General features: G+C 38.1%; 1 protein-coding gene across 3 annotated transcripts in view; it reads left to right on the top strand.

Moving 5' to 3' along the window:
• Positions 1-12,085, top strand: part of NALCN (sodium leak channel, non-selective) — a 303,705-nt gene that overhangs the window by 269,957 nt on the left and 21,663 nt on the right. For all 3 annotated transcript variants that reach the window (XM_070579234.1, XM_070579233.1, XM_070579235.1), the window contains 5 exons: positions 4,732-4,852; positions 4,938-5,036; positions 10,446-10,539; positions 11,049-11,155; positions 11,363-11,437. In XM_070579234.1, coding sequence (XP_070435335.1) covers positions 4,732-4,852; positions 4,938-5,036; positions 10,446-10,539; positions 11,049-11,155; positions 11,363-11,437 — 496 coding nt within the window. The remainder of the gene's footprint in view (positions 1-4,731; positions 4,853-4,937; positions 5,037-10,445; positions 10,540-11,048; positions 11,156-11,362; positions 11,438-12,085) is intronic.

The following is a 12,085-nucleotide window of genomic DNA, read 5'->3' as shown; positions in this document are numbered from 1 at the left end:
TGTGAGGTGAAAACTCCTTATTATACCATAAATAAATTATTTATATCAGGAATTTTTTTCCTGCTGTTCTGGAACTTGGGCTAAAGCCTCAAAGCTGAGGTCAATAGGAGAGAAAGTATTATGCTCTAAAGAGAGCACCTGGACAACCCCAGCTGTTCTTCCTAAAAGGTTATCCACCTCCATCATCCAGCTCCTGTGAAAGAATCACCGAGAGACTGTGCTCACAGCAGGAACGGCACGACGGGCATCCTCGTGCTGGGGAGTATCTTAAAATATAGTGTATTAATAGAAAACTTGAGGTACTGTAAGGCCAGCAGGTCAAGAGATGACTGCTATGAAAAGATAGTTTGTTCCCAAGAGGAAGGGGACAGGGCATGCCACACCACTGGGGCCACTTGGGGAAGCAGCAGGGTGGGTCAGGAGGCAGAGGCAGAGGGAGAGCTGTGGGCAGGAGCTGTTATTGTGGTTTCCCAGGGAGGGAATGGGTGAGGCAGGGCAAGCAGGCTGAGAGTTGACTAATTTGAATAATTTCGGCAGGCTCTGGGGCATAGAGGCTGTCCCAGTGGTCTGGTACCTGCCCTGGGGTGATTAGGGCAGGTGGATAGTGGCCCGGAGTGTGAAAGCCTGATTAAAGTGGGGGTTGGGGGTGTGGACTCTGGGTTGGTTGGTTTGTATTTGAAAAACATTCCATAAAAAAGATTCTTCTGGGGGAGGGGGTGATAAAGGAGGCAGGGTGACTTGAGCATTTCATCGGATGCTCTGGAACAAAGTGTGGCCAGCATACGTATGTAGGACAGATGATAAAGTGTCAAGTTCACAGAAGCTAGAAACATGGTTAATATACAAGGTGTTTCTTAGGACCATACAATGGGCTCCACGGAAGAGCAACAGCTGCTGTGACGAGAACGCCAATGGCTGGAGTCCAACAGCTTAAGACACACAGACTTTAACTCCATTTCTCCAACTCCAATTGCATCCTACCTCAATCTTGGGAGAATCAGATGGTGGTCAGAAGAAGGGGAGCGGAAGAGAGTGGCCACCCCTCTTCTTCCCTCCTCAAACCACAGGTCAGGCTGAGGATGGGATCCTTTTTCGGGTTAGGAAAGCAAAGGTTGGGTGTAAAATGGAGTGTACTTTTTAGAATGAGACTGATCTTATAGCTGAAAGTGACCAAAAAGCTTTGAGCTCTCCCCAAGAAGTCAGGAAGGGAGCTAGAACATGCTGGAAGGCACTGTTGGGAGAAAAGTAAACTGTGTCCAGTTGTACCCCATGGCATTCAACCTGTTCCATGAAATCAGCTCCCAAGGATTTTAAAAATCAGAGTTAATTGAAATGTAATGTTTTATGTAAGTTGTTATTGGGGGTTCCAAGTTCAAGGACACTTTAAAAGCTAAGCAAATAGTATCACTTGAACATCATCACAATAGCTTTTGTCCTTTTGTTCAGAATATTGTGAGTTGGGTTAGTTTTAGTGAAATAACAATTTTCCATCAAAGAAAAGTCCACTGTAACCATGATGATTTTTACATTTTCTTTCTTTAGTAAGCTCGTCAGGAGTTAGCAGCTGAAAATTTTGTAATTTTATATTGGCTAATTTGTGATTAACAAAATAACTTATATCTGGGAATTCGCCTAGAGGAATGCTTTGATAATTATAATTAGGACATAAATATGCGCTCCCTAATTCAGACAGTCTGCTTTCTGTGTTCCCTCCTCAGATGAATACATTTGTTTCCTTCTGAAACACTCAGATTTGATGAGATAAAAAGTCCCTTGGTAAAAAGGCTTAGACATATTATATATTATACAGAGTGTGTGTTTTGGCTTAAGCGGAGGTGTGGGCTATAGGAAAATGGAATGCATGACAGCAAAATCGAAAAAGTACTCAGTTTTCCATGAATGCGTGTATTGAGTGCTTACTATTTGGCGGACATTATGCTGTCACTGGGGACAAGCCAAGGCCCCGACCCTTAGGAGCTTGAAGTCTGTGGAGAATAGAAAATAAAATTACAACTAATTTAATATAATATGCTAAAGGCTTTGATGCCACATATACATGCCCCTAAACGCACTTGACGCTCACCTGAAGCTTACTGCTAAGTAATTTTAAGTTACACTGTGGTACGTTCTAGGCAGAAGGGGATCAGATTTTTGTGAATTCTTAAGCTCAAACAATTTGGGTAAACTCTTTAAGCAAAAGAATATAAAACTACCTTACTTTGGTAAGTTTAACAAAACCATGTGACTATGTGAACTCACTTCTGGGCCCCTTCCAGGGTCTTGACCGGGGTCTGTGCCAGGGAGGGGCCCTGAGGCTTAAGTTCTTGATCTTTGTGGTGTACCAGCCTCTGATTCTAGGATGCAGAAAGGGAAAGGGTGCAGTGGCAGCCACAGGAGAGTCACCTAACCCAAGCTGTGATGGGACCAGGGGGAAGGACCCGGAGGAGAAGAGCCCCAGTTCACTTTTGAAGGATGCGTAGGAATTAGGCAGGTGAGCGGGAGGGGTGGGGCAGAGGTCAGGGGCTGCGGCCTGAGGAGACTGTTCCCAAAGCACAAGGCAGAAAAATGCCAGTGCCTTCTAGAAAGTACAAAAAGTTCCTGATTTCTTTAGTCTAGAGGGCAGACATGTGTAAGATACAGGGTGCCGTTTCCGGCAGTATCATCCTTACATTTCCACATCCAAGAGCAGAGGCTGAGTTCCTCTCCCTCATGGTGCCTCCGTCTTCCCAGAGGAGGAACAGCTCTCCTTGCCGTGACCTTGGGACGCTGGAGCACTTTTCACTGGGAGGTAGAAGATTGATCGAATTGTGAGATCAGAACCAATGTCTTCGTTTTCCAAATTGGATTGACAAGATTATAATCTTTTAAAAATTAGCCAGAAAAGATGATATTCAAACAGCCTTCCAAATCAAGGAAAGGCGAGAGGAAAAATTACAATAATGGATTATGTCTGGGATTTACTGAAGTCCTCTGTAGTTATACATCAAGTTTCAAACTTCCCAATTTTAGGAGCATGGGCAAGACATAAATATCTTATGATTAAAACTGAGAGTCATTTTTTAAACTGTAATATATTCTTCCAACTACTTAAGTCTATGATCCTTCATTATATTTTTCTTTGTTTAGCCTAAAAGTGTTTTTTTTAACATATTCTAACTTATAAAGGATATAGAACGTGAAAGTGGCTTGGGTTGCTGCAAGTCCCGCTAAAAAAGCACTTTTACATAAAGAAAACGGATGAGTAAGAAAGTTCAATGTCAGATCTGAGAGCTGGCTCACTGGGTTGAAAAAAAATCCTTATTTGAGAAAACTGTGGCTTCTGTAGAATCCTTCTAGCTTCTGTCGGCTGTAAAATATAAATTTAATTGCAGTCCCCCAAAGGAAAGATTGTTGGAAAAATTCAAGAGAATATGCTCATCTCATACTTAAAAAATATAAATCAGAATCCCAAATTTCTGAATTTCTGAGTGGGACTTTTGGACAATGTAGAAAACGTTTCTACCAATCAGCCTTAAACCTTTAGAAGCAAGTCAGTTTCAGTTTTATGTTTTCTTATTAGATCCCTATCTATGTAGTATTAAAAAAAGAAAACTTATAAAAGTGCATCACATGATTGTTTCTATGGTTTAAAAAAACAAAAGATGGTAGAAAAATATTAAACCAAATTGTCCCCCAGAAAGTTACCTCTTCTGAAGGTTAAATTTTGATAAATGAGCTAGCAAAAAAAAAAGTTATCAAAATAGAATTTAGCTAGGCTTCAGTAGGCCTACTGTATTCAGTAAACCTAAACTCAGTTCTTCATCAAAGTGTGTGATTATCTAAATCATTTAACTATTTAACATAGCTTCCAATAAGGGGATAGGGGAAAAAACACTGAAATCTTCTATTAACAATAAAATTATTGGCTGAGACCTATAACAACGAAAGGAAATGCATTATAGTAGAAAAGATCACTTTGCTAAGTGGGAAGAAAAAAAGTATAAACGTGTCAGAAAAACGAGAAATGAGACCACCCTCTACCAAAAAATAGTGGGCCAAAGTGTTTGAGAAATCAGGAATCAACTGTGGGTGCAGACAGCATCCTGTGCGTTGGGGCTACGAGAAGAATCTATTGACAACACTCAGAGTTAATGAGAGGAAAAATACAACTGGGAGAGAGTGATCTGGACACTTAGAGGCCGTGAGCAAACACCTTTTGTCATCTCAGTGGCTAACTGCATCACTGCCTTACAGCATGCTGTTCACAGTGACGACACAGAATGAAATAAAGTGGTCAAATGCTACTCTTTTTACACTTTCTATACTAACACGGGGAATTGTCATTTATGCCCATAGAACGGTTTTCAATTATGAAACTATTTCAAAGTTTACATCCAAACTCCAGTGCCTCTTTGTGATAATCTCCTATATGATTTCTAGCTAGAAAGTGTCTTTCCAGTCCTCCATGTAATCAAGACAAGCCAGACATGTCGCAAGAAGCTCTGGAGCTGGGACTGGAGTTATGCACGTTTCTATTGTTTTCAATTGAGAACACCCCCTCTTACCTAATAATTAACTGCCTAATTAATAAATTATAACACATAACACATTGTTATGATTTAGCAAATGAATGCCATCTAGCCCACCAAGTGCTAAATATTCTCTGCACCAAGACTGGAAAGAGCTACAGATATCTGCCTTAGGGGGCTTCTCATCGGCATTTCACAGAACATTCCTCTTTCTGACTTGCAGGGCGAATCCACGGAACTTTAATTTTGACAATGTGGGAAATGCTATGCTGGCGTTGTTTGAAGTTCTCTCCTTGAAAGGCTGGGTGGAAGTGAGGGATGTTATTATTCATCGTGTGGGGCCGGTAAGCAAGCACATGGAATCCTTTGAACGCTTCAACAGCTGCTTTCATTGGCTTTGATGAATAACCGTATTTTTCATTTATACAGATGCATGGAATCTATATTCATGTTTTTGTATTCCTGGGTTGCATGATTGGACTGACCCTTTTTGTTGGAGTAGTTATTGCTAATTTCAATGAAAACAAGGTAAGAATTCTTGGTTTGAATACCACAGGGTTTATTCTTTCCTAGCCACTCACTTTGAGCTCTCTTTTTCACACACGGCATGAAGTCGCATTAAACCGTAATGTGACTGGTGTAAATAATCTCTGTAACTATTTTACCAGCTACCTCTTTGCTGCCTTTCAGGCACATTATTTAAGAGCACAATTCTCTTGCTAAATTTCCCCTTTTGGTAACGATGTCATTAATTCGCCGACAACTGAAAGGCGCATCTCCTATTGTTCAAATTGAAAAGACGTGCAGCAAGTTATTAAAACACAATAGCTAAAATCGATGCACTGATTGCAGGTAATATTACTTTCACAAAATGTAAATTGTTTGCTTCTTTGTTACTCAGTAGGTGAACTCAGAATTTTGATGGGGAAGAGGGCTGCAGTAGAAAACCTTAAATCTTAATTCATAGACTAGAAAGAAGATTTCTAATTTCATTTAAAACTTCACATACTTTATGAACTCGGGAAGCTTACTGAGCTCATTACAGCTCTGATGATCAGTACGAGAGTTCACAAACAGGAAAACAGCAAGGGTAGTTTTCTGCCAAAAAGTGAGTTTGGAGAACATTCTGTGTCGTTCTTCTGGACATGGCTGGTACGCCCTCTGTTGTGTAAGAGTCGGTCTTCTGGAGTCATAATCATTGAGATGCATACAGTTTTGAGGACTTACTATGCACTGAGGTTTTTCCTATGCTACTCCCAGTTCTCACAACTGTGAAATGTACAGTTGAAGAAAAGACAGCTTACAGAAGTGAAATAACTTGTCTGGGGCTTATGAGGCATAGAAAATGGAGCCAGAATTCCGAAGTGGTGTCTATTACTGCAGAGTCTCTGATTCTTCAAATTCAAGAGTATAAAAATGTCGACTGTTGTTCTGTGCTGAATTAAACTAGATTTGCGTGTGTAACGCCGTGCTGTTCCATGTTATTCATAGCTAGGACTGATTTGTACGCATTCACATCAGAGCCCTTTGGTTTGCATAGTGACACAGGGGACTCTATCATTCACAGTCCCCCAGGCTCCACGTGTGTGGTACCAGTTACCCAGTCAATTGCCACCTTTGATGTGTGCCTAATGAGGATGTCATTTCATTCAGGCTTTCAAAGGGCACAACTTAAAAATCCCCCCTTGGGCCCCAACAGTATTCCAACCCCAGAAACATGGAATTTAGAATAAGAAAAAAGGATAAAGATCATATTGCCCAGCCCCCCTATTTTACTTTAACGCATTCATAAATGAGTTTCTTAAGCCCTACAGTGTGTCCAATTTAATACCAAGCAGAAAGAGGAAAATGGGTCTTTTTAGATGGCTTTGAGCCATGCAATGGAGCAGATACTGATTATTCTGGAATACGAGCAGAAGCGGATCAGTCAATTAACAGAGTTTAGGCACTGTTTGCTCAGAATGTCGTACGAGGCCCTCTGAGCAGACACCTGATTTCAGAAGAATTAGGTCTTATGGCAGCTCACAATTCAGCGACACAAAGGAAACAACATGAAATGTTCAATAACTAGAGACAAATGTATAATTAATTACAGCTTTTGAACTTAGAGGAATGGCTGAAGTCAGAAGAATAACAAGAGGTCTGCTTATAACACTGGTTGTATTTAGATTCTGAAGGAAGACAAAAGCTTTTGCGGCTGAGAAAGGGGAGCATGGATATAAGCTCAAATGGATGCTTAGAGAAAGGGCAAAAGTAGAAGAAATTGTATAACAGACATTAAAAACTTGATTAGTTAATTGGAGATATAAATTTCCAAATTATGTGAACCTTTTAGAAAAGATTTTTTTGCCAGTCTTTTAGACAGCAGTGCACGAGCTACTGTAAAACAGCATTTATTCATTTATTATTCAATCATTCAACGTATTTCTTTGAGCACTTACTAGATACCAGACACTGCTCTTGACCCTGAGAACATAAGGAACTCAACACATAAACTAAAAACTAAATGCATTAAGATTTCTGCCCTTATGAAGCTCACATTTTATTTGTCACTCCCAAGGGTATAGAAATAGATTTCCAAATATACAGGCAATAAACAGATATAAAGATATGGGAAAAGGTAAGCTTTGGGGGCGATGGTTTCACAATTAAGAATTGTGCAAAATTATGTCTTCCTTAGAAAATGGAACCCTGGTTTAAAATTCCAAAGTCTATACCAGTAATATATTTTTAAAAATTTCCCTACTGTAAGACAATATATTTGATTAATAAACTTATTTTCACAATAATAAGCTTTCAGAAGTTTTCATATATTAAGGATCACCATGGTCAAGCATGATACCACCATGCTTATTATTATTTTGGATTCTTTCAGAGTTCAACTTTCCAAAATATCTTGCTGTGTATAATAAAGGAATGATATTAATGTGTATAACATCCAGAGAACAAATGTTTGTTTGCAGTTAGTGAAAAAAGTGGTTTAACATTATTAATATAGAAAAAATTAATTTAAAACAAATATCGTTATTAAGAATAAACAGTGTAATTAAATGACAAAGGAAACTAATCATCAGAAAGATATGGACCTCCTGAATCTCAAAATGTACAAAGCAGGAGCCGTCTGAGGGTATAATGGTTAAGTTCACACACTCCACTTTGGCGGCTTGGGGTTCACCAGTTCGGAGCTCAAGCACAGACCTATATATCACTCATCAAGCCATGCTGTGGCAGCGTAACACATACAAAATAGAGGAAGATTGGCACCGATGTTAACTCAGCAACTTCCTCAAGCAAAAAGAGGAAGATTGGCAACAGTTGTTAGCTCAGGGCGCATCTTCCTAACCAAAAAAAAAAAAAAAAGTGCAAAGCAAAAATAAACCACATTATTTTTTAAAAAACTAGCAAATCCAAATAAATGATTGAAAATAGTAACATATTTCTCTAAGAAACTCATAAATCAGACAGGAAAAAATAGAAATAAAATATTAGATTTGACAAAATAAAAACATTTGATCTAATGACACATATAAAGAACCCTGACTCCAACAATGTGAAAATATGTATTATTTTCAAGTACAAAATATGACCTCTCCAAGGTCATAAAAAATAGTTGCCAAAGAATTGATAATGTACACAATATGTTCTCTACCATAATTTGAAAAGATAGCAAAAAATCCCTCATAATTTGGAAATAGTAAGACAATACTCTAAATAATTTTTGAGTTACATAAGTCACAATAAAAGAATCACAATTTTAGGTAAATCATCTATAAAAATGATAGATAAAAACTCACAAGATGTAGATAAATCAGTAAATTTATAACTGATGCAAATTTATAACTTTAAGTGTCCATGTTAGAGAAGAACCAAAGGTTAATTAATATGTCAAAGATCCAAATCAATAAATTATAAGAACAGCAAAGTAAAATCAAAGAAAGAAGGAGGAAGAAAATAAAGCGAAGGACAGAAATTAATGATGTAGAGAACAAAGTAGCTATAGGAAGGCTCAAGAATGACAAAAAGCTAGTTCTTTAAAAAAAAAATTAAATCAATAAATCTCTCGCAAGGTTGAACGTGAGCAAAAATGTGGAAAAGGAAAGTAAACAAGCTACAGTAAGTAAAATACTGTCAGCATCATTCCAGGGATAGAAAGTTAGACTTACAGAACAGAACAGGAAGCCCCAGGAGGGACCCACGTACCTAGAAAACAGAAGTAGCACAGCAAATCAGTGGAGGAGCTGTGACCATCACTAAGCGATGCTGGGATAATTGACCATTTAGAGCTAAGAAACTCAACTGAGATCTCTACCTCGCAGCATGCTCAAAAATGAATTCCAGATGGATGAAAGACCCAGCTATGAAAAGCAAAATTTAAACCATTTTTAAACCAGACAGAATTTATTTTTGACCCTGGAGTAGTTGTGGAGTTCTTCACATTAAGCACCAATTGAGATCTGTAGAGAAAAAAATTTATAAATTAGATTACATTAAAATGAAAAGGCATGAGTGATAAGCAAAATTGAAAAAAAAAAGCTAAGTTGTAAAATATTTACAACTCACATGACTGACAAAAGATTACTATCCAGGATATATTAAGTATTTCTATAAAACATCTAAAAGTAAGTATCCAAATACAAAAATGAGCAAAGAATATGAACAGGTAATTCATATAAGAACATACAGGAATCACCATTTATACACATAAAAAATGTTTCGTCTCATTAATTTAAAGCTAAGTTAGATATATTTCATACCCATCAAATGGTAATGTCAAATATCGTCAAGAATATAAGGAAACAGGAACACTTGTAGATCGCTGCCGGGAAATTTTCTTGGGTTTTGCTCTTTAGATGCAACTTGACAATATCTGGTAAATATAAGATGCGTAAATTTCTAGCCTCAGCAATTCCTCTCTTACAGATTTACCACCAAGAAAGATGTTTACCATGAGGCAGTGCGTGTGTGTTTATTGCAGCATTGTTTATAGTCCATAGACGTAAAATGATAACTTCTGATATATTTGTACTATATAAGCAGTTAAAATAAACCAATTAGATCTACTATCTAGTTGTATGGAAAACATACTGTTCAATGAAGATAAAAACAACTGCATAAATAAGCACATATTAGATACCATTATATAAATTTTTTAAATTCAAAACAAATACATTCTTAAGTATTTATGCATAAACAGCAAAAGGCTGAAAACGAAGTGGGGAGGATTCATCCCTGAAGGACAATTGTTAGCTCTGCAGACAGAAAGGGAGAATGGGAGTTGGGGCGGGTGAGTTTTTATTTCCCAGTTTCTAAAATTATTTTCTGCTTTTATAATATAATGTAATGAAATGTAATACAATATATTTATGTGCATTTTAAGGCATGCACATTATATTAGTATATAATATAGAATATCTGATCTCCTTTAGTCAGTTGTCACAGCACTAATTTCTTAAGGATCAAGTTCCATGACTTCCTATCGATTAAGAAGAGGTTTGCTATTGCATATATAAGAATGACTTTTAAAAAGACAAAATATCCTTAACCAGAAGAAGCAGCATTGACAAGCTGTAATTTTGCTGCAGCATTTTCTACTATGAAATGAAAGGAAACTAACCACTATTAGAGTGAGTATCCCTTTTTGAAAATTTAATCATGTAGAAAACCTGCTTTAGATATTCCCAAACCTGAATATTACATGTTCAAAGATGCCAACTGAAGGCTGCTGAATCTTCTCTGAAACCCATGGCCATCCTTTCTGGAACTCTCTCAAGACCAAGTTTGAGAATTCTGACCATGTTTATCGAACCACCACGGTGTTTCATGCTTATCTTTATTTTAAACCCAAATTAGTTCTGTTTGTATGACTGCCCCAATTGCAGTGTCCTTGCTGTGGAGAACAAGACAAAGGCCTTTTTCTGCTTTCCTTTGTTTATTAAGGGGACGGCTCTGCTGACTGTAGATCAGAGAAGATGGGAAGATCTGAAGAGCCGACTGAAGATAGCACAGCCTCTTCATCTCCCACCTCGCCCGGGTATCAAAGACGCTCTGATTTTATTCATGTTGGGCACTAGTGTTCATGATTCCCCAGGAGTCTAAAATTTCAATTAAAATAATAATCGTGAGGCCACTAGGCGGTTGTGCATAAGTTAATATAGAAACAGGCTCCAAACTACAGATCTGTCCATAGGCTATTAAAATCAACCACCCAAAGGCTCCGCTTCAGTGCTCTCAGGATAAGCCTTAATGAAAAAATGAAGTTTTAAATAAAATATATGTGTGCTTGCCTTTTAAACATGTGAGTGAAATGTATTAAACTGACAGAAATTGAATGACGTGGTCGTCCTTCCAATACAGACGGCGTCATGCACCATCGTTTTAAATATTCAGAGCCAGCCATTCCTGCAAAACACTTCACAATAGAGTGAACTGTAGGGGAAAAAAACGTAATGGGTTTTAAGATGAGCATTGAAGAGAATCAAAGACAAGACAGTAAATGTGACCTGTGTCTGAAATGCCCTTGACTAAACCTTTCTTTTCCAGATAATGATGGCTTTAGAGCTAAGATGTATGACATAACCCAGCATCCATTTTTTAAGAGGACGATTGCATTGCTTGTCCTGGCCCAGTCGGTGCTACTCTCTGTCAAGGTACTTTATTTCACCCTAAGACTCGGAATGAGCTCTGTATTCATTGGTGCATCTAAGAATACCACAAGCGGCCATATCCACTCACAGTCTACATTCTTGAGTATAAAACATTAAAATTCGCAATCATATTCAAATGAGAAAAAGAGGGGACAGTCTTTCTGAGCCCGATGGCTGTGGGCAAAGACTTGTGTGCTGTTTCTGTTACAGTGGGACGTCGAGGATCCGGTGACCGTTCCTTTGGCAACAATGTCGGTCGTTTTCACCTTCATCTTTGTTCTAGAGGTACGGTAATGAGTCAGCTGGCTCTGGGGGGAGCAGTGCACCTTTAAAGTAAAACAGTGTCTGCCTTTGATGCACTTACTTTCAGTTCTGTGTCCTATTGCTTTTGAAGTCTTTGGGGGGAGGGCGGTAGCATGCTCTCAGGATGTTTCCTTCTAAGGCTGTTCTGCTTAATTTGAACAAAGACTTAACTTTATATTTTGGACCTTTTCTAACTGCAGGAATTGCTAACTGCTGTTGATTGTTGTGTCTGAATTTTGGCCTGTCTAGTTTCTTGAGTTCAAATATTTATAGTGAACGACACAAACCACTATAATTTAGGGACTCAGATTGCAACATGGTGGCAAAGGGAGTTGGCCCAGACAAGATTATTTTAATATGTGGTCCATATGATATGACTTTCCATGGCAATCTTCTTTGAAATACAAGCAGATTCTTATTCCACCCTGTACTGGTTGATGTTTTCTGAAATATATGATCTTTTACTTAAGGCAGAAAAACGTCCTGCTATCAGAAGTAGTCATAAAACAAGGAGAAAAGAGTGTGGGGAGTATAGATTTGTAAGCTGTTCAGCTTTAAAAAATCTGTGTCAGTAATAAATTCTCCTCTTTGGTTTCCACATCCTTTAAAAAAATAGTGTGCCTCAATTTA

The sequence above is a fragment of the Equus przewalskii genome, chromosome 16 (assembly GCF_037783145.1).
Source record: "Equus przewalskii isolate Varuska chromosome 16, EquPr2, whole genome shotgun sequence".
NCBI classification, from domain to species: Eukaryota; Metazoa; Chordata; class Mammalia; order Perissodactyla; family Equidae; genus Equus; species Equus przewalskii.
The sequence above is the reverse complement of the archived record's forward strand: the minus strand, read 5'-3'. Positions and strand labels throughout refer to the sequence as shown.